Genomic DNA, 24,871 nt, shown 5'->3' on the forward strand with positions numbered 1-24,871 from the left:
GGCAGGCAAGAGCATTGCACTTCTGGGCTTGGGCCTTCTTCTCTTCCCTGAAAGCCCTGGATAGCTTTTTCTTTTTTTGGGGGTGTATTTCTTTCTATGAGTTCTTTTCAAAATATGATCTTACAAGCTAGTGACCACGTCTTCTCATTGAAATGCCCTCTAGGTTTCTAACAACTTTTTATTGGACAGGAGTGTAAGGGCTGGTACATGACTAATGCTGTTTTCATTACCGATTTTGTAAAATAACTTCATATTCTATAGTTCAATAAAATTCTCATTTAACTAGGTGATGAAAATTAATAAGGATTGACAGTGAACTGGCTTAAATGCAGGCATTTCTATACATTTATGAAAAGTGTCCTCACTTGCTTTAAGAAAGTGTTCCTAACGATTTTACTTGGTAAACATTTTCCCCTGATTATTCCCCTATAGTGAATTTTCTTAATACCTTAATAGACTCCTATTACTAAACACCTCTTCACAGCAGCAGATCTTATTCTCATGGGTAGTTATCTTGGACTTGATAAAATGAGTCACTTGATAAGGCAAGCTAAGGTTTAATTCTCTGGGACCAGATCCATGGATTGTGTAAATTGGCAAGCCGTTATTGAATAATCCGCGCGGAACAAAACTGTTCTGAGGTATAGAGCAACTGACTACCTGTGTGTTACTGGAAATGGTGGATCGTGTTACGGTCATCTGTGGTTTAGGACTTACAAGGAGAAAAGGAATGTGTGCATATGTTGTATATCTTGCAAAGATAGTGTCATTCAGGTAGTGGCCTGAATCCTTTCAGATTTTTTTTTTTAAGGCTTTTAGCCCACACATAAAAGATTTGTGTATGTGGAGGAAGCATGGAGGATATGAAGCACCTTCAAAGGTTTATCCTTAGCACTTGGCTGGTTTATGTTACCTCTAAATTGTATGTGGTCCGACTATAAACAGTTCATGTTTGTGACTACATTGTAAATAGCCTGTGCTTTTAATTTTCTGTTGTTGAATTAGATCTTGGCATATGCCATTATTCCAGTCTAATGATAATGCAGTGGAAGTTCAGTGGCAGTGGAAGGAAACAATTTTTGTCCTAGCCTGGTTGGTAACAATGCTGCTACAGAAAATCACGTCCATGTGTGCTTAGTAGAAGTGGTTGGGCTGCAGAAAATACACCCTTACCGCAGTGTAGTGGGAGAAGTAGGCAGCTGTCTGCTGCAGCTGGCCCTGCCTGGGAATAAATGTCAGGGAAAATCAACAAGGAAGCGGTCTTATGGCTGGTTACTTTGAACATGAAAAAAATCTTTGTGCAAGAATGCTCGAATTTTGGTGGACAAATTGATTCTAATAATAATAATCTGCTTGTGCTTTCATGGGGTTGTTTATCATTAGAGCTATCCAAGGTGACCTTGTCATTTTGTAGGCGTACCCTTTCAGTCATAGGACAGTCTGAGTGATCTGGCCAAAAAGTTTCACTTAGCTCCAGGAAAATTCAGATGGCTGAATCCTAAATGACTTGAAGTGAAAAATGTGGGGTTTCTGACATTCTGGATTGCTATTATGACTGGATTTTTCAGCCTTTAGTTTGATCTGCTGAGCAAAGTATGGAAATGTTTGTTTGTAAGCTCTTGAATTCAAAAGTGACACTTTCAAACCATACAGGAGATGCCCCAGTACAAGTGAAATACTGTGTGAATTCATCACAAGATAGGTTGGAGGGGTAGGTGTTATTTGTGGGTTGGTATATGGTTGGAACTAGTTTATACCAAGCAAGATCTTCTGTAGATTCAGTCTTTCTTATGTAAAAATATCTGCATGTGAAAACATTAACAGATAACACGATGTGATAACTAATGATTCCTGTTATAGATATAGGGATTCTGTTTAGAGCAGTGAATAAATAGGGTACTGGCTTAGTTCCTAAAGTTGTCCATCTAGGTATGTGATGAGGTACCATAGCTTAATAAAATGGACCGATAGGACTAACAGGTAAGGTAAGATAACTCTAAAAATTAGTGACCTGAAAGACAAAAGCTGAATTGGGTAATGATATGCTTTAAATCTGGGGAGTGACATGTGAAAACACGGTTTGGCACACAGTGTAAGCAGTAAAGGGAACGTGAGTCTATTACAACTTAGAATCCAGGATGTGACTTGGATAGAAGACTCTGAAAATTAAGAATTGGTTTTATCTTTCTGGCTGAGACCCTTAACAATAGCTGAATTTAATGTAAAAAGCATATTGTGTTGGTCTTTGCCCCTTGCTCTCCAGGCTTGCTTTGTTGTAATGCTGCATGGTTTTCTGAGGCTGTGGAATTGATGATTGAACATGCCCTCTTGCTGGTGTGACTAAAGGCTGAAAGGCTCACAAGTTGGCCCGAAGTACATATATGCAATAGTTGTTGAAGACTCTGAATCTCATCACCACTTGTACAAAGAGCGAATCAGTCAACGAACACTGAACAAATAGCTGCAGTAGCACGGTACAAACAAGAAAGTTCTGCTTCTTCACACAGCGTACTGGCTTGGGCTGGATCTGCGCTACAGATACATTGCTTCCGCTGTAGAGCATAGGCAGAATAAACATGCCTCTGCCTCAAAAAAGCTGTACAGATGTGCACAGAATTTCATTACATACAAAAGGAACCTCTTTAAAATTCTGGTTGTAAGTTCCTGTGCTTCCCTGCTCTGTGCTGCAAGCTGCCAAAGTTCACCCTCAAGCAGAAAAGGTTTCATTGTAGCAGTGGTTCTTCTGTTAGTTATCCAGGGGCATGACTCCAGAAGCAAAAATAAGTTATGAAATGCTCTAATCTGTATCTAAGAGCTTCTGGATGAGATGAGAGAAATGCCCATCTAACAGTTTCCCACCGTGTGCCAGCTGAAACTGCCATATGGTTTCCTATCTTATGTGCTCCAAGTGCAGCAGACTAAAATAGTTTAGGTAAAGTTCCATGAAAAAGAGGAGTGTTTTAAATGGGCTTCCTTCTTTTAAAAGAGGAGTGGTACCAGCCTGGAGTCTAGAAAACTAAAGCTGTGAAAACTAAAACCAGGAAACACTAAAATGATGCTGTTTCTTGCTGTATTAAGCAGAAATTCAAAACAGCTTCAGGCTGAAGCATAATTTCACGTTATTAGTGTTTCACTGTTGAAACAGCAAATATATGAAGTTTTGCAATTTCGGAGTACCTACTTTGGAAAAAACCCTGAAACAGACAATTCTGACAGATGTAGTTTTATGCCTGTAATTACTGGCTTGGCCAGGGGCTGACAGTCCCTGGGCAGGTCTGGCCCCGTTCCAAGCTCGTGCAAGCACCCACATGGTGTGTACCGCTGAAGCTGCCTGTAGATACCTGCTTGTGATCTCTCTGTGCCATTGTCCAGCCCAACCCCAGGCAGAAAGTCACCTGGAGGAGTGAAATCTCTAAGCCTGTAAGTGCTGCTGGACTGACCAGGGGCAAGAGAAGAGGCGTTACATTGCTCCCATTTTTGTACTGTAGTTTTCATGGTACATACACACAAAAGACATTGTCACTGTCAATGGATGCAATGGATGTCATTGAGCAGTGATTTACCCCTGGTATGTAAGTGTGCTGCAGGAATGAGCTCTGTGCCTCAGTACTGCACATCTGTGAGTGAGGTTCAGCTTGTACTGGGAGGTGATCAGTACCTAGGCAAGAGGTAGATCAAAGGGTTAATTTAAAGGCAAAACAATTTAAACAAAGAAAAATCAATGAGATTTGGTTTAAGGGCTTCGTTGCAGATGCTTTAGCCTTTTATTTTTCTTCCTCTCTAATGTACACAAATCAAATGACAGCATTTTGGAGAAAATAAAGCTAGAAGGTGAGTGGAAAGCTTCTCTTCTGCTAACTCCTGTGCATGTGATGTGAAAAGGAGCAGTGGAATTTGAGCATGTACAAAACCAAATGCAGAATCAGGTAACTTGGGTGGAGTGGTGGTGTCTTGGCCCAGACAATGAGATAGAAATGAGAGTTTAACCCTATGACAAGGATACCAGGATTTTGTTTTGAGACAAGGTGGTGGTAGGGGAGAATGGTGCCTCTTCTATGGCTCACTTTTTCTAGGTCCAGCGTGGCACACTGGTCTTTTTGCTGGACACCTAGGAAGCGTGCACGCACCCCCGTGTTTATTTGCAAAATACTTAATAATACAAGATCAGTACATAATAAAATAGGGGTATACTTTAATAAAAGGTATACTTTAACCTGCATGAAGCCACAAAACAATATGCTAAAGACATTGGCGTATATTAAACTACATCCTGTTCTCTGGTGATTAAACTTCTGTGCATGTAGGAAGAAGCACTCTGTTAATTGCATTTGGCTGGAGACGGTTTTGAGTTGTGGATCTGGCTTCCCCAAAAGAATAGAAAAGATGAAACATTTGCCACAGAGTGAGATATTGCTGCTGGAATAGTAAGTGGCTTATGTGTTGAGAAAGAAGGTGTCACTGTAATGTGCTAAAGCAAAAAAAAAATAACCTTTTCCCCAAACATGTAATGCTGTTTTGTTATCTGGTGCTGATTTAATTCATCAGCTGTAGCTGGCTAATGAAAATGGTCTCATTCCTTCTCAAAGCCTTTTTTAAAAAACTGTCTTTTGATACCTAAGAAAACTCAGCTAAGCTCTGTGAGCCTTTCCTAGCAAGCTGGCTGGCATTGCTACTTGATTTTGTCAGTCTGTATTCATCTATCCCTGAAGCTTATTGCTGGCCATGGGCAGGGACTGATGTGTGATCACAGAGAATAACAGGGTACTTGCTGATGCCTGACTGACTAGTGTTTCTAGGAATGCTGCCTCTTGTTACCTGCATCTTAGGGAGGGAATTTAACCATGTATCTCTGTATATTTGTTTGTATCTCTCGAGAATAAGAAAAGAAAAACAGCTGTGCTGTGTCAGGCCAGAGGCCCTGGCTTGGCAACCTGTATGTGAACATAACTGATAGTGGATGCCTAAGGGGAAATAAAAGAAACAGGAAATATGTAGACTAAATTGGGCATGCTGTCTTGGGATTTGGCAATTAGTTAACTAGGGGATTTACTGTATCCAGACCACTCTATCTACAAGTCAATAGTGCCTAATGCTCTGTATCTCTGGTATATCGGTATTTGCCAATGGAAGGTCTGCTTGCTTGGGAACTGGAGCCAAAGTCCAGAGTAAACAAACCTCCAAACCTTGGCATCTGAAGGTTTGTATTGTTTTATAGTAGTGTTGAAATACAGCTTCCTTGGTAGGAGTGCTCAAATATCCTTGAGAGTGGGGCTCCCAGTTGTGACCAATAAACTGACAAAGGACCTCCGCTACAGGAGACTGATACATATTCAACAAATGCTGACCTCCTCACCACCTCAGTCTTGGAGATTGCTACCAAATTCCTATGGACTTCAACAATTTTCCAGTGCAGTTAGTTTAAATAAATTCCCAGCTTGTTCTTTGCTGAGGAGTCCATATCTGCCATGGGTAAAAAGTGGCAGCAAGTTCCTGTGCTTCTGGTGGAAATCTGTATATTGACAGAATTGCACAGACTAATGCAATTAGTGCAGGATAGTAATAACATTATGACTCCATTTTTAGAAAAGATACTTCTGTGTAAGAGCTGCAGAGCAGTACTCTGCAGAAGCATGAACTTGCTTACTGTTGCCTTGGCAGGTTGTCTCCTCTCAGGTGTTGCCTGTTGTCTCAGGTCTTCCTCTGATGGGACTGTTGGAGTCTATTTGCTCTATATGTTACTTAATTTAAATTTCTATCCTTTTGTTTGTGACTTATAAATAATTTAGAAAGTATCTCCAGAAACTAAGGCTGATCTTAATTTTTTTTCTTTTTCCCTAATGAAAGAATCCACTAAGCAGGGAAAATATTTTGTTTTTAATGCCCAAATCAACTTATTAGTGGTACCTTGAGGTGTAATAGAGAAGAGCAAATGTTCACTGGGGATGAAGACACCACTGTGCAGTTCTCCTTGTGTGTTCCCTCCAATGTTCTGTTCCTCAGACACCCAGCTTGGAGGCATTGCTGCTCTGAAGACTGGAGGTGAAGAAAAGACTGTTCTGTTGTAGGTACATCAACGTGGTTGTTGAAGAATATGACATCTTTCATTTTTTTTCCTCCTGTGGCCATAGATGTAAGAAATGAGCGTTTCACCTTGCTTTGTGTATTGGTATGCACTGGTACTTCTAAAGCCCAGAGAAGTATAGTATTAAAAATCGCATCTCTACCTGTGTATTCACTAGAACGCCAGTGGGATAAAGATGTCCTGTTTATCATGTTCTTTGTGGGAAGAGGTTCAAATCACTGAACTCTGAAAGTGTCCAGCTCATTTAAGACATAGCAGCACAATGTGTTTAGAGAAAGCTTGGCTAAGGGCACGTGGGAAACGGGAGGAGCTGGCTCGTAGCTTGGACCTGTCCATGTTGTCGAGCAGTCTGGAGGTCTCGGTGCGAGCTGCTTTGCATGGCTTTGTGGGGTGCTACGGAGAGCCTGTAGTGCTGGTTGGATTGAGACGAGCGCCCTGGCCACCTGGGATACACCTGTGCTGGCTGGACATGGTCTGTGACTGCTCTGAGAGTAATGGGAGGCTTGTCTTCTCGTGGACAATCTTAGACTTGGTGGCCCTTACAATAGATATTACTCAGACATTTTTGACTCCTTAGTAACTGCAGATGCATTCGGAGCTTCCAGTTGCTGGGATCACCTGTATTTCCCCACCCAATATGCTGGTTTTCTACTTCCTATCTCTGTGGTATTTAACTATTTTATTAATTTCGTGCCCACAGCTGCAAGCTTAGAGCCTATTTACTGAGTGAAGCATCAGGTGTTCGAACATCATTAGGCAGGATGGCTGCCAGTACTGCTAGCTAACACAATATATAATATTTTTCATCCATTTCCTGTAGCCAGTGAATATGCAGATGTTGTAAATGGGGAAATAGAGAAAAAGGGATGTCAAATCTTACCAATGGTGGCTGTCACACCAGATGTTCAGAGGCTCATGGCAGTGATTTCTTTTAATCTGTATTGTTTCTCTTTTCCCCCATTGTTCCAATACACCACAGAGATATTTTCAAAGCTTGAATTCAAGTTTAAGCTAAGAATTAAGCTTACAGTGTACACTGGAACTACATCCAAGGAGGCAATGATACAGTAAAGTGCCAAATTCCAATTTTGCTTGTTTATGAATTCAGGTGAAGTGATCGCCATGTTTTTACTCACTGTCTTCTCTGCAGGAGAAAACACTGGTTTTGTGCTTATAGGCTCATTGGTTTTGAGTCATCAGTGTTTAACTCATCTTGCAGGCTGCTAATGCAGTGAACTAATAAGGAGGTATGGTAAAAGGAATTTGCTTTGCGTGTCTCATTGCGAATGCAATAATAAATTGGCTTCATCCTACATGATGCTGAGCTCCCCTTAGGAAGTCCTGACAGCATACTTATCTCCCCATACCTCCTCACATGCATGCAGGAACGTATTCTAGCTAAAACAAAGCAGTGAGCTTGTTGATCTGGTGTATGTTTGTTTGCATAATGTTAAATAGTGCTATCTGGCACTTACCACTGCTGATTTAATTAGCTCTCACAGCAAGGATGCTTTGATCCAAAGCAACTTTTCAGCTATTTGGCTAGGAAAAAGCCATGTGATTCTGCAGAGCCAAAAGTCCTTCTGAAAGGAAGGGTGGGAAATATAAATACTTAACAATTTTTGAATAACAACTTGAAATTAATTGATTTATGGCAATTAGAAAAACTTCTCGTACTTACTCAAATTTAGATGGTGAACCTTGGCATCCTGTCCAGATTAGCATTCCTAGTTCTTTAGTTTCAGGATCTCTTCTTCAAAGAATAGGTAATGACTTTTCCTCAAAATATTTCTCTGCCATATTTTGAAATGTTGCTTGCTGCTGTGGGATTCCCAGTGAGTTCTCCTTCTGGAGCAATGGAACTGAGTGTCATCTTTCACCTGTGTTATTGTCCTGCCTTAATGATGTTCCCTAGAAGTTGTTGTTGCAGCTTTTGGCTATTTTCCACATCGACTTTGGAGGTCTGTGGGCCTCAGTTAGCTGTGGTATTTTTCTAGAGCTCTTACTGAGGTGCTTCTCTGTGCAAGACCAGGGTTGCCTGTTTAAGCAGGAAACAATGAGCTTCTGTACTGATGATACTTCATTCTTCAGTATCCTTCAAAACAGTAGATTTTATCCTGCTTCTGGTTTTGTTTATGGTTGTTCTCTTCTCTGTTTATTGGAGCAAATGCAGTTCCTTATTTTTCTGCTCGCTCCCTGCCAGAAATGGGAATGTTCCTCCCTTCCTTTCCTACTCAATCTAACCAGCAGCTTTGCTTGCTCTGTCTGCTTCTGGATTCTGCAGTAGTTCTCCGTTACCCCACGACAATATATCCATTTCTACTCCGAAGGCACAGTCAAACTACGCATAAGGGCAAGTTGGCAGAAGTTCACAAAAAATAAGTATTCAGGTTGGAAGAAACACAAGAGTGCCTCTAGGCCAAGTTAAGCTCTGAATTTCAGCAGCTTGAAACCTGCTTAGTATAGAGAATCTGCTCTGAGTTTTCAATGCCCAAGTAATCTGTCTTTCGAATTAAGCTGATCTTAACTGGGGTCTTAGTAAGACTTACCTGTCGTAGGTAAACCAGATCCTTTCTACCACACATTAGTGTTCACCATCAGCATGGGGAGGAGACAAGTGTGTTTGTCATCAGCTCATGTTTTTGTTATGTTAAAGTAAACCAACATCATCTTGGGCTTATTCGTCCAGTTGTGCAGTAGAGTAAGAAATACAGACTGAGGTGATACACCCTTGTAGGTGTTTCACCCTCAGTGTAACAACATTCACACAATGTGGAATAAGCTAACTTTGATTTGTATGCATTTTGAGTAACATCCATAATAAAAATATCAGAGCTGGGAATTCAAGGTCTTAAAGGTGACAGGTGTGATTAATGCTTGCTGTGGTTTCTTTTTTTTTGTCTCCTGTAGCAGAGTTTTGCTGTGGATTCTTTGTGATCTTGATCCTCGGCAATTTCTGGTTCCTTGCTGTTCTGTATCTTCTGTGGCTCTACCTTGACTGGGAAACGCCATGCACAGGGGGCAGACGGTCCCAATGGGTCAGAAGCTGGACTGTTTGGAAGTACTTTAGGGAATACTTTCCCATTCACGTGAGTAAAAGGTTTTTCACAGAACTGTAAACATTGGAACAGAGACAGCTTGAATAGCCATGAGCGTGGACAAACATCTAAGGCTCATCTTTGGTAAATTTCTAATGCTTACTCCAGGGTAAACTTAACTTCTTTTTAAAACATGGGAAGTCTGAGAGTTAGTGACAAAAAGGGGCGGGGGCTGATTTTCTACTTGTACTGTTGGGTCACAAGATAGTGCCTCAGAACAGTAAATGCTAGACATGATATCTTGAGACACATGTGTTTAAACTTTGTTCAGCTGTAAAACAGGACAGTAGTTTAAAGTGCGCAGAAGGAAATGAATTGTCATCGGTTCTGCATCTTGTCAATGTGCAATCACCATACTTTGTTTTTGAGAATCCTTCTGAGGTAAAGATTATAATGCCCCTCCACTGTCTCTATTTTTCAGCTAATAAAAACTTCAGATCTGAATCCAAATCACAACTACTTACTTGGCTTTCACCCTCATGGAGTCCTGGTAGCTGGAGCCTTTGGAAACTTTTGCACTGGTCCAAGTTTCAAAAATTTATTTCCTGGGCTTACTCCGTATCTTCATATCATGCCCATCTGGTTCGGCTGTCCCTTCTTCAGAGAATACATAATGAGTGCTGGTAGGTAAAAGCAGAATGTCTCAGCTGTTACTCCGCATTACAGCTTCTGCTTCAAATGTAGGGTCCATTCCTGTACCTATGAATGGTAAGTAATTTTACTTCAGAAGGATCAGCGTTGGTGCTAAATTAAACCTCTGTTTTATGATGAGCTGTTGTTCCAAAACAATTTGAAAGGTTTTATTAATAGTTTTGTTAAACTATATCACTGAGCTCTTTTTTTCCTTCATGAAAAAAGTTGCTGTTTTTCCCTTGAATTATGAGATAGCAGTATTGAGTACCAGTTATTTACAAGAAGAGAAGGGCATATTCATTTATAACATTATTTAGTCATTGCACAGACACTTTTAAAACGAATTGAGAATAATCTCTTATCTGAAAGGTTTGAAGTCCTACTTATTACAAATATCTTTCTGGTCAGAAGTTAATTGCCTACTTCTGACTGAGGTCCCATGTTGCAAATTTGTGTAATTTTAATGGAGATGTAAACTCTAAAGACAGGAACTTTTTTCTCTTTGAGCAGCATTTGTCATAAAGGAGTGATATTCATGATTGGTACTGTGGTAATAAAAGATAAAAATAACAAGCAATAAATTTTGTGCAACAGCAGAATGTACAATGAAGTTGGGACTAGTGTTCCCCCCAGTGGTTTAATACAGGAGTTATTTCACTTAAATTCATTAAACTAGAGCATGAGTAAATATGGGCTGGTGCACAAGACTAGGTTTGGGAGACCGAGTTCTAGCCCTTATTCCTGCAACACAGACGCTGTGATTTCAGATAAGTTATTCAGCTGCTCCATTTGTGGAAACATGCCTAGGATGTTGTTCAGATTGATATCAGAATTGCATATCCATGTATACTTCAATGTACCAGCGAACGCCCCTCCATACAAATGTTATTTCTGAGGGGATTTTTTCAGGCTTGCAAACTTAAGGGGTTGGCAGTGGCAAGATCAGAGTTTTAAACATTGCCTAGCCTGGAAATCAGCTTTACACGTTTTTGGCATCTTGACCCATAGGAACAAATATTTACCTGGTAGATGAGAAACAGCTTTAGTAAAAAGCATACTAAAGAATAGTCATCATTGTAGCTTGTTTTGTATGTAGCTGATAAACCAGAGGGGAGCTTTGGTATAATACAGGTTATCAGTCAAATCATAAAACACTTGCAAAATCTTCCATGTGTTGGAAACCATGCTCCTAGCTTGTTGTTTCATCTCCCAGTCTTTTGCTCCCCGTTTCTGAAGGCTGCCAGGCTGCAGTTGTCATTGGGAAGAGCAGGTGCAGCATTACTGAGCTGCAGTGTGAGCAGGTGGGAAGCAGTGCCGTGCACGCAGGCTGACATCTCTGCTTCAGCAGGGAGAGAAATTTGTCCTGGGGAAAGACAGGCTCTTTTTTCTCTTCCAGAGAAGATGCATGCCGACTGGTGAACGAGCATCACTTGGATTACTTGTGAGTCTCGGGCCAGCTGCATTTTTCAGAGCAACAGTGACTGTGAAGGCATACATGGGAAATGGCAGTAGCTTTTTACTGAAGTCTGAACTTGCTCCAGTAGCAAGCTATTCCTCTTGGTGGCCAGCTCTCAAAACTAGATCACAATCATCTTCCCTTTCTTCTGAGATTTTCATAATCCATGTCGTAATGTCCCTAATAGGGGAAAAAAAGCAAGTGGGTAACGGGAGATGAAGTCTTTGCTTAGCATCCAAAAGAGCACACTTTGATACTAGCCCTGTAAAAAGCAACAACAATGCAAGCTAGTCTTGATCTCTAGATTGTAAATTAGACTGTATTAATTCAACACAATCTAATTAAATGTAGCTTCTGGGTAAATGGTACCACTATGAACCCTTGAAGTAAAACTTACGGCACACAGGAACTCTGGCAGGGTTAGATGCATATTTGTTTGAAAGGGGATTTTTCAAAGTGCCAAGTTCAGAGAAAGGCCTAAGTTGATACTAAAGGATCCTACAGCAGTGTGCCTCTGATTAGAAGTATCAGGGTCAGCAGTAGTACCAGGAAAGCTTCATATAGTCTGCTATTTTAGCCTAAATAGATGATGAGTGCCAGCTCTCGGTTACTAGAGAATGAGCTGATGCAGTCGTCGGGAATGGTACAAGTGAGCCTTTTTTTGCTTCTTCTGATGCTGTCATGCCATTGCCTTAGATGGAGCTGCTGCTTTATAGCTTTGAAAAGAATGCAGGGGATCAGCTTGTCACTGTAGATCCATGTTTGAGTTCACAAGTCCTCTATTCGTTCTGTTAAACCCTCTGTGCCTATGTTTATATGCATCTGCTCTATGGCTTAGCTGCTGCCTCTCAACAGTATCTGCTGCCATTCAACTCTTCTGTTCTCGGGTACAGAATCTTTGAGGGGGAGTCAAGTTGACAGAAGAGCAACACTCCTCCCTGAAGATCTCAAAACTCCTGTGATAGGGAAGCAGCATTTAGCTCATCAGTATTAACTGAAAGGACTTACCTTAGACCGAATCTGTTGCAGAATGAGGGGGTTGAACCCTGTTCTGTGCTGTAATCATTTGGAAACATCATTTAGGTATTTAAAAATATTTCTTAAATTTCACTGTACTTGTACATGAAGATTTAGCAATCACTCTTAAAATACTTGCTCCTGAAGGCATGGTTTCTGCATCCAAGGAGAGTGTCTCGTATGTGCTGAATAATGAAGGAGGTGGCCACGCGTCCATCATTGTGATCGGAGGAGCAGAGGAATCTCTGAATGCACATCCTGGGAGTTTAACTTTGAACATCCTCAAGAGGAAGGGCTTTATTAAAATGGCCTTGAAACATGGGTAAGTTTCCCATCTGGGCTGCTGTAGTAAGCATGCTTTGAATACAGATTGATTCTTAAATATAGTTCATATTAAATATAGTTCATATTATATATAGTAAACTCACATAATTAGAATTTGAAAGGGTCGCTTGTCTAAGAACATGCAGGTGTCTGGCATAGGAGCCAGTCTGTCCACCTAGATCCAATCTGGGAGTGTTGAAAACTTCCTTTGACTTTCATAATTTGTAAGCAGTAGGTGTTATTAGCATATCTTGGTGTTTTGTTTCAGTTGTTTGTTGTACCAGCAAAGAGTAAGAATTATGAAACAATATTAGTAAACCTTGGCTGTTATTGCTGAGTGGAGCAGACATTCTATTTTCTGTTCTGTAAATTGAAATTATATTAAGATAGAATTATATTATCATTTTAAATTACTGAAAATTGTGGTCTAGGGAGATTTGTTTCATCTTTATTCTAAAGACTTTCTTTTGAAGATTGTTATTTGCAGAAGTTAGTTTCTGGGAATTTTTTGTGAAAAACTCAAGAAAAATTAGTTTAGTTTTTACTGTCAAACAGCCATCAGTGTGTGCCTAAATGGAGATGGTATTAATATCTTTTGAGTGATTCACACAGTATAAGCTATTGTGTTTGTGATGGACTCTTCTAGATGTATTGTATACTAGGAATATTGGAACCAATTACTTGTTTGTGCTAAGCTTTCTGAACAGCTCCCAGGATTATATATTGACATGTGAAGCAATGAGAAAAAAAAAAAAATACTAGTCTTGGGAGATCATAACAGTTTTTTAAGCTATTAACTGGGAAAAAGGTGCTCTTTTTCCCAGTTAAGAGAAGAGCTCTCTGTTTTCACACAGGATGCCAAGGTCCATTTTTTTCTAGAAACTATTCTGTGTCAAAATATTCCGAGAGGGTTTCTTACACATATCACTAAAAGTCACATAAAGGACCTGTTCACTGATAGAAAGTAACATTTTAGTCTAATTTGTACCCAAAACCACCACTTGCATATTTAAATTAGGACTTCAGTGCCTGAGTCTTCACTCGATTTCAGCTCAACTGCTGATTAATTCAATGGGATCCTAAACACTATCAGTAGCTTTTATTTTTTAACCATGAAGTTTAGAAAAGTATTTAGATGCTTTTTGTTTTGAGCATGTCCATAAGCGTCTGATCTGTCAGATCACAAAGGCTGGTGTTTATCTCTCATCTAAACTGATTTGGATTGAGAAACTAGATACACCTATGCTGCTCATGGCCTTGATTTCAAAAGCATCCCCAACACAGAAGAACAAGATCAGGACACTTACAAAACACAGGAATGGCCATTTCCTTCCTAATGAAGTCCTTTGTTTCAAGTGATGGTCCTCCTCTTTAACAAAGAGGCTTAGTTGCCTAGAGCCCTCCACTAGGGTGATAATGCCTGTCTCTGCCTGAGTGACTGGAAACCTACACCTCACACATGGTCACTTTAACCACCAGGCTACAAGTCATTCTGGGTCTGAGCACTGGCAAGAAAAACTGCTTCTACGTGAAGTGCAGGAATCCTGGCTTCATTTCTATACAGTAGGGCTGTGGGACAGCATGACTCTAACAGAGCTTTTGTGGCACTGTTGGCAGTCCTGAGCTCCTGCCCAAAGATTCTGTATCCTGTAATTGCCTCTGGTTTTAACACTTTGTTTCTAACAATTAACAAAATGTGAAACAAGCTTCCAACTCGCGAGGAAATGAAACGGTAAGGGAGGCTTGCGGGAGGCAGGTGAGAACCACCTGCCCTCAGTGCCTGCATATGTGTCTGGTGCTTGTGATCAAATACCAAGTGAGAAAGGGGAAATGCGGTGACCTGTGCTCTCCTGTACTGCCAGCACAGAGAAGCTGTGGTTCCTCAGCTAGGAACTTGTCAAATGTGGTCTGAATATGTCAGCAAAAGTCCTCTGCACTTCTGGAAAAGACATTTTAGTCTGAGATAGTACAGGTACCTGATATGAAATGAAGAAATCCTAAAGACATGAAACAAATGATGAATCAGCTGACTTATCTTTAGTTTCACAATCATAAGTTACTTATTTCTCTGTCTCAACCTCCTACATAGCATCTTGCAAAAGTCTTCACCAGATTAAAACAAACCCACAGTCTCAGGGTGCTATTGCACCACAAGATGTTCCTGTTTGTCTTAGTGTTGTAGTAAAAAGTGGAGTATTTACATAGCCACAGTATGCACCAGGCTTTCTGATATTTCCTTTACAGGTGGCTGGGTGATGCATGCTCTATTTGAGAAAGAACCTTTGAACAGACACTAGTCAGAGTAGTGAGTGGGAATGATAGTCTTTGGGGTCCTCAGGCTTCAGAAGCTGTAGAAGCAGTTTTTTTTTCCATACAGGTGGGTTTTGATTGTCCACAGTATTTTCCAGCTGGCTCTGTCCTCAGTGCATCCTCCGGCATTCAGAGGTCTGCAGTAATTAATCCTGACATTACTATAGCAATGCTGCTATTTTACAATAAGGTTTTTCTCAAAGATAGTGTGGGCTGAATGGAGCTAAGATATAGAAGCTAAGACTTAAATAAAGCAAATAAAACACCTCTGTATCCTTCAGAGACTGCTGAGGATTACCCTGCTCTTTTTTCTTTAAACTCTGTAGAATACTATTTAATGAAACTAAGCATTAATCAAAAAGCATACTGCAGTTCAAGTTTTGAATATAGCGGTGGTTTTGCCTGCTGGAGACAACTGCACTGATTCCATCCGCCTTAAGTTGCTTGTCCGGGAGCTAGTCAGTGCCTTTCCTCCCAAGCCAATTCATGGACTGAATGAGAATTCTTTAGGCTGTGCAGGAGCCAAAGTGAGTTAGTATAATTTCTGTGGGTAGGATTTGACCTCTGGTAATAATGGATTAAGGCTAGTGTTTTCAAAGAAGTCTGGAGGAAGCAGGATTTCACTGGGAATTGGACAGTAGAGGAATTTGGCATTGCACTCATGTCTGTAAGGATGTCTGTTTTTTATCACGGTTTTTGTGCTGAAATCAAGTGCATGTATTATTCCGGTCAAAAGGCAGAGGAAAGCCAAGATCTGGTTTTCACGCCACCCAGCTGGGAGCATTAGAAGGTTAGCAATGAGGCTTCTTTGCTTGCCAAGGGAGCAAATGCAGTGGAACAAGGGTGGTCTTGCTGAAATAGTGGTGGACAAGATCATAATTATAATTGTATATATCATAATTATTCATTTTTATGATCATGAACAGTCATAACAAGTTGTCATGGGTACCAATCAGCTAAATACTGCCCAAAAGCTAGTTGCTAGTTATATGCTAATCACTTTTTTTTTTTCCTAAAACCCAAAACAGCCAAGGCGGACAAAGAGCAGCTGCATATCAGAAGAGTTGAATGCCTGTTGCTGATCAAGTCTAGAGCTGTCAAAGCTTTCTGTGCTGGTTATTATGAAACCATTTCCACACTGCTGATGTGAACTGCGGTGCAAGTGCAGGCTGAGGAGGGGTTCTCAGTGTGTTCATTGTTTTACAGGGCTCATCTGGTCCCGGTGTTTTCCTTTGGTGAAAATGAACTATTCAAGCAAGTTGCAAACCCCAGAGGTTCATGGCTTAGAAATGTACAGGAGAAGCTGCAAAAGATAATGGGCTTTGCTTTACCGCTATTTCATGCTAGAGGAGTGTTTCAATACAGTTTTGGCTTAATACCTTACAGGCAACCTATTCATACTGTTGGTAAGTTCCCTGTGCCTTTTCTAATGCTTTTGCAAATGTTTAGAAATGCCTAAGTGTGCTACTAATACCCATGTAAATTTATAAATCTGTTCTAGCAGAAACAATTGGTTACTGTGCATCTAAAACAAGTATGTGAGGTTTAAAATAAATATTTCCTTTTTTTTTTAATTGCTCTCCTTCCTCAATTAAAAGGGGGGATTCTTTTTTCCCCTTTCCCCTTTCTGTCCCAGGCCAAATCTTACTCTTCATTTGCAGTTATTTGTGGGCTTCTATCCTCAGGAATCCTCAAAGAAACTGAAGGGTTGTCCAGTCTGTACCAGAAGGGTGCCACAGCTCCGCAGCTGTTGCTGCGGATTCTGGATGCTGCAGTTACTTTGTAAGATGCCCAGCACCTTCATTTCTTAGCCCTGCAGAGAAGCGGCAGTTGGGTGTTTCAGCTGAGGCACAGCCACTGTGGTGGTGCTCTGGGGCAAGGTTACTGGGAGGAGCTGGTGCAGTCCTGACCCGGTGCTCATCCAGACAGGGGGAAGGGATGGAGGAGGTACGGGAGAGGACGCCTTGCGGAAACTCTGCCACAGCTCTTCAGCAGGCTGCTGCTTAGATGGCATTGCCGCTCCCTAAGGTGTTTCCTTCCTTTTTGAGTTTTTTTTCCCCGTGGAAAGATCCATTCATGTTTAATTGAGAGCGTGCATGCCATGCACAGGCAGGCTAAAAATGTCACTTATTTTAAAGCCAAAAAGTTTTCAAAGCATTGGAATGAGAACAACATATTTTCTGCAATTTTTCCCTGGTCTTATGACATCGAGACTGTTCTGAAGCTTAAGATGTCTTTTAGTTTGAGGCAAATCTTCACCGTTGTAATATTTACTGCAAGGGCAGAGGTGGTCCATGGCTAGAGCATGAGAGTGCTACAAATAAGCAAGACCAGAGTCTTGCAACAGAACTTGTATGATCTCATGAAATCTTGTATCTTTGGTGCCTCTGTTTCCTTTTGTTTGAAAACTATCACCATGTGCCTGCATTCTTGGGGTGGGCCTTGGTATGGCTTAACATGGCTTTAAAAGTGTTAGCTCAGCTCCTGAAAGGTGCAGAGTCGCATTGAGCTCCACCCGAGCCGGTTAGCCGTGTTGACAGCGTGGCCAGGTATTGGCAAGTTTCCTCCTCGTTCAGAAGCCGTGGCTCCTAAAGCAAGGAGATGCAATTCAGCAAAACCATGGTCCCTGATATCTGAGTGTTTTGGGCTTGGCGAGTGAAGCACTTTCTTGTTTTTCCTGAAAACTGTTACTGCTTTTTGGAAATAGAATCAATTCTAAAATGTCAAATTAAGCAGATTGCTTAAAACTGCACAGAAAATGAGGGAGATGAGTGTAGGCTCCGATTCCACACGAAGTATCCACTCTTAGGAGAAGAGACTGCTGAAGGAGGGCTTGAGGGGGTTGTTTGGTGTTTCCAGTCATGCTTCTGGAATTCCTGTATTGGATGTATATTGGTGTCACCCCCTGCTAAGGTATTGCTCAACCCAGGGCTGGGTTCCCACCCCTAGCCACGTGAAGTCTGAACTTCAGCACTGTGTAGGGCAGGAGAGCTGTTGGCAGCTGAAGCTGCAGGAGGAACATGCAGAATCAGCCCCTTTGTGGTTCTGGCTAGACTTCCCTTCCCTTTAGTCAACACCATCCAATTTGAAGTGGCAACATCTGTTGTTGAAAGGGATTTTCAGGTGCCTTTGTAAAAGCTCCTGGGAGTGCTTTTAACTCTGCTTTTCTATAGACTTCCTCTGTAATCTTGGTCAGGTCTCAGTGCCTCCAAGCGTAAGAACAGCTGTCAAAATCTGGAGTGATTGAATAACGTAAGAAAGACTGAGATCATGGGAAGCTTCTCTTAGCCGCAGGCTTTTAAGCTGTAGCTTTTTGCAGAGGAGGAGGCTGCCCTCGGGACTTCCGTGGAATTACCTCCCGTGCTGCCTCTTGCTCTCGCTTGACAGAGCAGGTAGCAGGCTTTGCGCAGTGCCTCATGCAATGAGAACGCTTCAGTGGGAATGATACTTGTGGGCAATGGATGGTTCAGAGACACTGTACAGGGTTTGGGGGTTTTACGTGCTACCACTCCCTAGGCTGAGGTAGCCAACAACATTTCTGGTGCTGGTGCAGCAATACCTGTTTTGAATAAATCTGAGGATATCTGTATTTCCTTCCGTCCTCTTCATGTGGCTGTGGGATTGAGGGCACTGCTGTCCTCTTAGGAGGACATTGGTTACCTTTAGTAATCAGATCAGAACAGAAGACGGTGAGAAGGTACATTTTTTTAAATGCTATTTTGAACTTGTGGTGTACTGCCCTAATCGCAAAGCAGCACATGGCTCATGGGATTGTATATTGAAGTGTAAACAGCTCCTTCAAGTTGGAACTTAAGCTCCTTCTCATTTGCTCTTTTACTGCCAAACTGAAATGATGGGGTTTTTAAATTCATTGTATCTGAACTTGAGCAAAAGGAAGGAACCAGACCCAGGGCTCAGGTTTGTGAAAGGCAGGATCAGGCCCCAGGGAAAAGCTAGCAGCTGTGGTGGAGCTGTTACAGGAGGGAGAGCAGTTCTTCTTAAAAAGAGACATCGATGAATGCTGCTGTTGTGTTTGATTTACAGTGGGAAGCCCCATCCCTGTGAAACGGAACTTGAACCCCACCACTGAAGAGATTGAACAGCTACATGCGTTGTACCTACAGAAACTAAGAAAACTATTTGAAGAACACAAAGGAAATTATGGGATCCCTGAGCATAAATCTCTCGTCTTTGAGTAGCATATCACAATTTGTAATTCCAAATCTCATGGAAAAAAAACAGTGTATGCTGAAAGATGTCTTTCTTGCAATCTGTATTTTGCAATCTGTAATTATCCTTGTGTAAGGAATAATTTTAAGAAGGGATTATTAGATGATTTATTGATTTTTATCTTACTCTTGGGGGGAAAAAAAAATAATCCTCAGGGTGTGAGGCTTGAAACCAGTGCTGTTTTGAGTTGTCCTTTTAGGTTCATCTGTACCAGAAATGCTAGTAAGAGACTCAGCACAGATGTTCTTACTACCGTGGTACCTAACTGTAGCTTGAGGAGAGGAAGTTGCCCCAGTAAGAGATCACGAGCAGGAAAAGTAAAAACCCAAAAAGTCTGTGATTAGAAGTTGAGAGACTTACCAGCATGTATCAAACAGGACATCAGGTAGTTCTCTGAATATCAAAAAAACCCCTGCTGCTCTTCCATAGAAATTAAGGTGTGTGTTTTCAGCTATTATAAGCCATTTATATGTAAATTCAAGAATAAATAGGAGCTTTCCGCCCCAAACAGGATATCGGCAAAAGTGGTTTGTCCAAGTTATGGAGCAGAGCAAACCCTCTGTTTGGAGGAATAACAGCATGTTGAGTTTTCTGTGTGCATGGATATGCTGCATGGTGGGCAGCACTGAATGATGTGACTTTTTGGATAAGCCGTGCTTTGGATTGTCAATTTGGAAGATGAAGCAGCTTTGTTTGGTAGTTCCAGCCTCAGAGGAGATGGCAGGCATGGGACAGGAGAAGTGTACTGAGGAAGCTACTGGGGGAATTCTGTGAACTTTACATCTTGTGCAAATTAAAAATGATCATATGCCAAGCATTTCCACAGAAGGAGGGGGAGCCCAGTGTGTTCAGTCTACTTGTGAAACTTCACCAAGGAAAGCACACTTGATATAAGCCTTTTTCTTCTCTGCTGATGGATGTGGGGAAGTACGTGGAAAGCTGTGCTGCAGTGTGACACAGCTGTATTTGTCAAGGCAGTGGCAGCACAGCTCTAGGGTGCAGCAGGTTAAGAGGATGCTTCGCATTCAAACCAAGTGCCTAAATTTGAGAGAAGTTGTATCCTCTTTTTCAGTTAAAATACCTAGGTCTCTGAGATTATGGTGTGTGTGAAGAGAATTACAGTATATTATTGCATTTTTTATGAGATAAATTCTTGTATTTGTAAATGCTTTGTATCTGCATGTGGACTTTACAGACCTGGTTTTATTGAAAAGTGTTTGGTTTGCTTTAAGCAGTTTTGGTGCCTGAATATTACATCAGTTAGGTGCTCTGACAGGACACGCACAGGCTTTTCGGGCAGCCTGGGGTAACTGCAGCTGGGTCAGTTCAGCACTGGCATGCCCCGGGAACAGTGGCGCTGGTTCCACAGAGACACTGGACACATTGTGTGCTTGCTGGGCTGCAGCCTCCTCAGAAGACATGCAGCTGGGGTTTTGGGAAAAAGTTAAAACTCTGGGAAGAAAAGGTCTTAGCAAGATGAAGGCCTTTTAACGAAAAAGGTGGAAATATCTTGACTCCTGAGGAGTGGAATCCTAACGAACCAAAGCCCCAAAGCTCAGTATATATTCACCAGGCAGAGCGGTTGTACATTGATCTGATGTGCTCCAGCAACAGGTTGGTTTCTTTAGGAAGGCTGTTCCTTCTAGTGCCTATCTGTCTTTGAGAGGTGACCAGCACTGAGCCAGCGAATCCTGCTCTTGCTTCCTCTAGGATGACAGATGTCTTTCTGGAAGCCAGGGCTGGAATTCGCGATGCCTGAAGTAGCCTCCTCTTCCCTGACAGACTGCTGTCAGTGTGCCCACAACTCGCCTCTACTCTACTTGAGTTTTTTTGGTGCCACGTGTGCTTGCCTTCCATTCCCATGCTTTCGCTGCCTGATGATCACTGTGGTGTAGACATCTTTCTTCCTCACTCTCTGTCCATCTTTCCCTGGATTAAGATCTTTGAAGGACTCTGTATGCATATAGAATTTTGAGTGGCAGCTTACTGTTTGGCAGAAATGGGGTTTAGGAGCAGGGCTTGAGAAGAGGAAGCACTGTGATTGTCCATGTTTAAAACAAGCTTAAGATCAGGACTGTTTCAGCTCTTGGAAGGGCATGCTTCTAGAGAGGTCAAACACAGCAGGTTTGATGCCTGGGAAGAGGTCTCTAGGGTCCTGAGGGCCGTAGTAAGTGCTGAGCCCTGAGTAGTCATTTTGCTTAGCCAACAGCAAAATGTGTGAAATTTCCTTTGGGTTTGTTTTTTTGCTGCCTGCTCTGATAAGTAGTGTTCATTATTCATGAAAGAAGAATTTGGAGTCTTTGTCAGACTGTTCTCTTCTAGATCATCTGCTCTAATGAGACATTTCCTCTCATTTGCAGTCTGCTCTTTACCTATTACCTTAATGATAGAGAAGCTCAGGATGTGAATTTAAAAGCATTGGTGTTGCGTTGAGGATGGGAAGCGTTTGCATTGATGTTGATCACATTAGCCAAAACTTGTAGGGAATATGCAGATACTGATTTTGGGGCAATATCTGGTACAGAGGGTACCCTACAAACAGGCTTACCTCTGAATTCCATGAGAAAATTACCTGTGGGCTCCGAGTACCGTCCATAACTGGCACAGGTAGAACAAGTAGGGATTGTGTTACTGTGACTATTGACATTTTCATTGCTTTGTAACACAGGAAGATAGAGGGGGGAAAAAAGAAAAAAATCTCCAAGCTACTTAAATATATATTGCTGCTCAATAACTGCTGTATATTACTTATGATGGTCCTTCCAAGCCACTTTTTATTAACAAATTGTGTAGTGTTATCTAGGACCATTTTAAAATAGAGTGTCAATCTCTAAACCTGATAGGCATGGTGTCATCTAAAATATGTACCTCTGTGTTAGTGTGTGGATGTGTAAAACAGCCCTGCAATACTGAGCCTGAAGGCCAGCGCCCCGGGAGCTGTAGACCGGTTGTGGTTAGTGCAAGCACCAGTCCTACCACTGCTGCAGCCACAAGGAGGCTTCCCCTGTTTGTTAGAGCGAGTTTCAACGCAGTCTTCAGCAGCAGTTTGTGCTTGACAAAGCAAGAGCAAACAGCTAGTAGGAATGGTGACACTCCTCTCCCCCAGCTGTGATGAGAAGAATCGGGTAGTGCTCAGGTTTCTGGGGGGGATGTCCATGCTTCCTGGGGCCTGCTTCGTGGTGTGTTTCTCTTGGTGCCTTTTGATGACAGAGGTCATCCCAGGGAAGCTAGTCATCCATCCACATGATAGACACCCTGCCTCCGTACCATGCAGACGCTGCCTCTCCAACCTGCTCAAGCCAGCAGTGCCTGCCTGTTCCCTCATGGTGAACATCTCTCTGCCAGATTCTGTTTACAGACAGTCTTTACACATTGATCCTCAAGAATTTTTACATTGTGAGCATATTTTACACTTGTAACTTTTTATGGTACCTGTAAAATGTGAGTGTCAGTTGTTCCAATCATAGCTGTGGCAAGGAGGTGTGAGATAATAAAAGGTTGGTACCAACGTCTGCTTGTGTTGGCTGGAATTCAAGTAAGCATCGCTGCCGTTGGCTGAGGGCTTCATCCCTCGGGCCTTAGGAGCCTGACTGAGCTCAAGAGGTCTCATTAGACTAGCTGTAAGGCCGCGGGTCCTAAGCGTGCTGTGACATCAGGGGGCAGGGAAGATGGATGGATTGCTTGCTGCAGTCCCCAGGGTGATCACCTGAGGCCGGGTTGCTGCTGGCAGTCCCGAAGGGCCCGCGCAAGGGCTGGGCTGGGCTGGGCTGCCCTGCAGCACCTCACCACCAGGAACGCAGTGCCAAGGGGCCGCAGCAGGGAAGACGCAGCACAGGAGGGTGGGTGACTCCTCTGAGGAACTGGTGAAATAATAGCTTTTGGAGTTGAATTCAACTTGAGTTTAAGCCTAAGTTTGAATTTTAAGTTAAATTTACAGCAAAGAGTCCAAGTCTTGGTATCTGTATCCTAGAAAGAAGACCAAACGCTTCAGGGGCTCTGCTTAACTCTGTGAACTGGGGAACTAAATAGCTGCTTGGAATAAAAAAAAAAGTGTTGCATTTGTGTGTTGGGAAGAGGAAGACCAGCTACATTAAAACAGTGATGTATTTGAGTTTGTTACTGGTTTGTTGTTTGTTTTTTTTAAGTATGGAAATATTTATACTAAGAGCTGTACTGACAGGTATGAATTCCCAAGCCTGGAAAACGCTAATTGTGTTTTATTACTGCTTCAATACTTTATGGAGCAATCCTACCTTGCATCTCAGTATACTATAAAGGGGAAAAACGGATAAAAAAGTAAAGTGGCCTTGGATTGCTTTGAAGTAGTCTCATTACACTGATGTATAATGGGAGGTGTGTCACGGTTTATCAATGGATCAACATCACATCCTAATTCTGTTGAAATATCAAAAAGAAGCAAGTGACAACAGTAAAGCAAGCAATGGAGAAAAATGAGGAGTGGAGAGCAGCTGAATCTTCACGCTTCTTGAAGTGCTGCAGCAACACTAATCCTGATCACAACTGCTTGTGATAGGTAAGCGATGTTACCTCCATACGCGAGTAGTGGATTCCAAAGGGAATCGGGTGGCCTGAAGGTTGTAGATGGTTTTTCAGCTGATGTTTCTTAAGGTTGGTATCAGTTTCGTGTCAGCTGAACTGCGGGAGCACTGCCTGTATCACAGACCCCACCAGTCCCTTGTCTTTTCTCAGTTTAACAGGCAGAATAGGGCTGTAGAAAAGGAAGAAGAGAAAAAGGAGGAAATTAATTTCCTTAATGTATTCATATGCTGCAGAAATAGATTCACCTAGAGTAACTGAAAGAAAGTGAGGAACCATATCCTTTATGGTTGCCTTCCATCCCCTAACAGTCAGTTTCACAAATCGCAGAAGCTTGGGATGCCCTTTGCAGTGCAGAGAGCGTGCTGAGATCAAGAAATACTTGTTGCCTTTGTACGCTTGGTTTGGCCAACACCTAACCTGGGTTCTCTTTCATCTTGGATGGTAGTAACAACTGTTAGCCAAACGACACCTTCTGTTTGTGCAATTTATTTTCAGTTAAGTTTCCTACTGACGTGAATGGAGCCCCATTTCTTTTTGAACAGCTGTGACGACATTTAATAAACAGACCAAGAAGGAGCCCCGCAGGTTGGCTGAGAGCTTTTCTTGGCCAACATGAATCAACAGTGCTCTAATCCTTTCCTTCTGCCGCCAGCGAGCAGCGTGTAAATGTGGAAAGCAGCTTTGTTGACTGGAAAGCTGGCCGCCTCTCTATTTGTAAAGCAGAGACTGTCCTGGAAAGACACGAATTGTAGTGTTTTCCTGAGGAAATAGCTTAGGACTAATTCTTAGATGTAATAATGTATGTGCTTTTATTGAAGTAAAAGCCCACATTAAAACAGAACCCAGGTGTTTTTATTTGTTGCTAAAATTTGTGCTGTTTCTCTAAAGTTGTTTGCTGCATATGCAGCAAAGTAAACCCTAATTTTTCTATTTGAAGCAAGCAATTTTTTTCATTATTTTTCCCAGATTGCACCTGCTCAGTAGCGGCCTCCTTAAAGGGAGAGGCCCGTTAAGACAGGGCAGGCTGAGTCCTGCGCTCCACTGTGGCTCTACCCGCAGGAGGGCAGGGCCGGCCCTCGCCCCGGTGCGCGAAGGCGGATCAGCTGCGCGCACGAAGGCCTAAGACCCCACCGCGCAAAGGCCGCCTGCTTGTCCCGCCTC

The 24,871-nt window shown here is 42.1% G+C and overlaps 1 protein-coding gene across 1 annotated transcript in view; it reads left to right on the forward strand.

The window, feature by feature from the left end:
• MOGAT1 (monoacylglycerol O-acyltransferase 1) overlaps positions 1 to 19,157 on the forward strand; it is a 19,475-nt gene extending 318 nt beyond the window's left edge. The window contains exons 2-6 of the mRNA XM_010284357.1: positions 8,993 to 9,171; positions 9,602 to 9,803; positions 12,434 to 12,608; positions 16,127 to 16,326; positions 18,965 to 19,157. Of these exons, the coding sequence (XP_010282659.1) occupies positions 8,993 to 9,171; positions 9,602 to 9,803; positions 12,434 to 12,608; positions 16,127 to 16,326; positions 18,965 to 19,119 (911 nt within the window). The 3' untranslated portion in view covers positions 19,120 to 19,157. The remainder of the gene's footprint in view (positions 1 to 8,992; positions 9,172 to 9,601; positions 9,804 to 12,433; positions 12,609 to 16,126; positions 16,327 to 18,964) is intronic.
• Positions 19,158 to 24,871: the final 5,714 nt, after the last annotated feature.

Source organism: Phaethon lepturus, unplaced genomic scaffold, assembly GCF_000687285.1.
Source record: "Phaethon lepturus isolate BGI_N335 unplaced genomic scaffold, ASM68728v1 scaffold51003, whole genome shotgun sequence".
NCBI classification, from domain to species: domain Eukaryota; kingdom Metazoa; phylum Chordata; class Aves; order Phaethontiformes; family Phaethontidae; genus Phaethon; species Phaethon lepturus.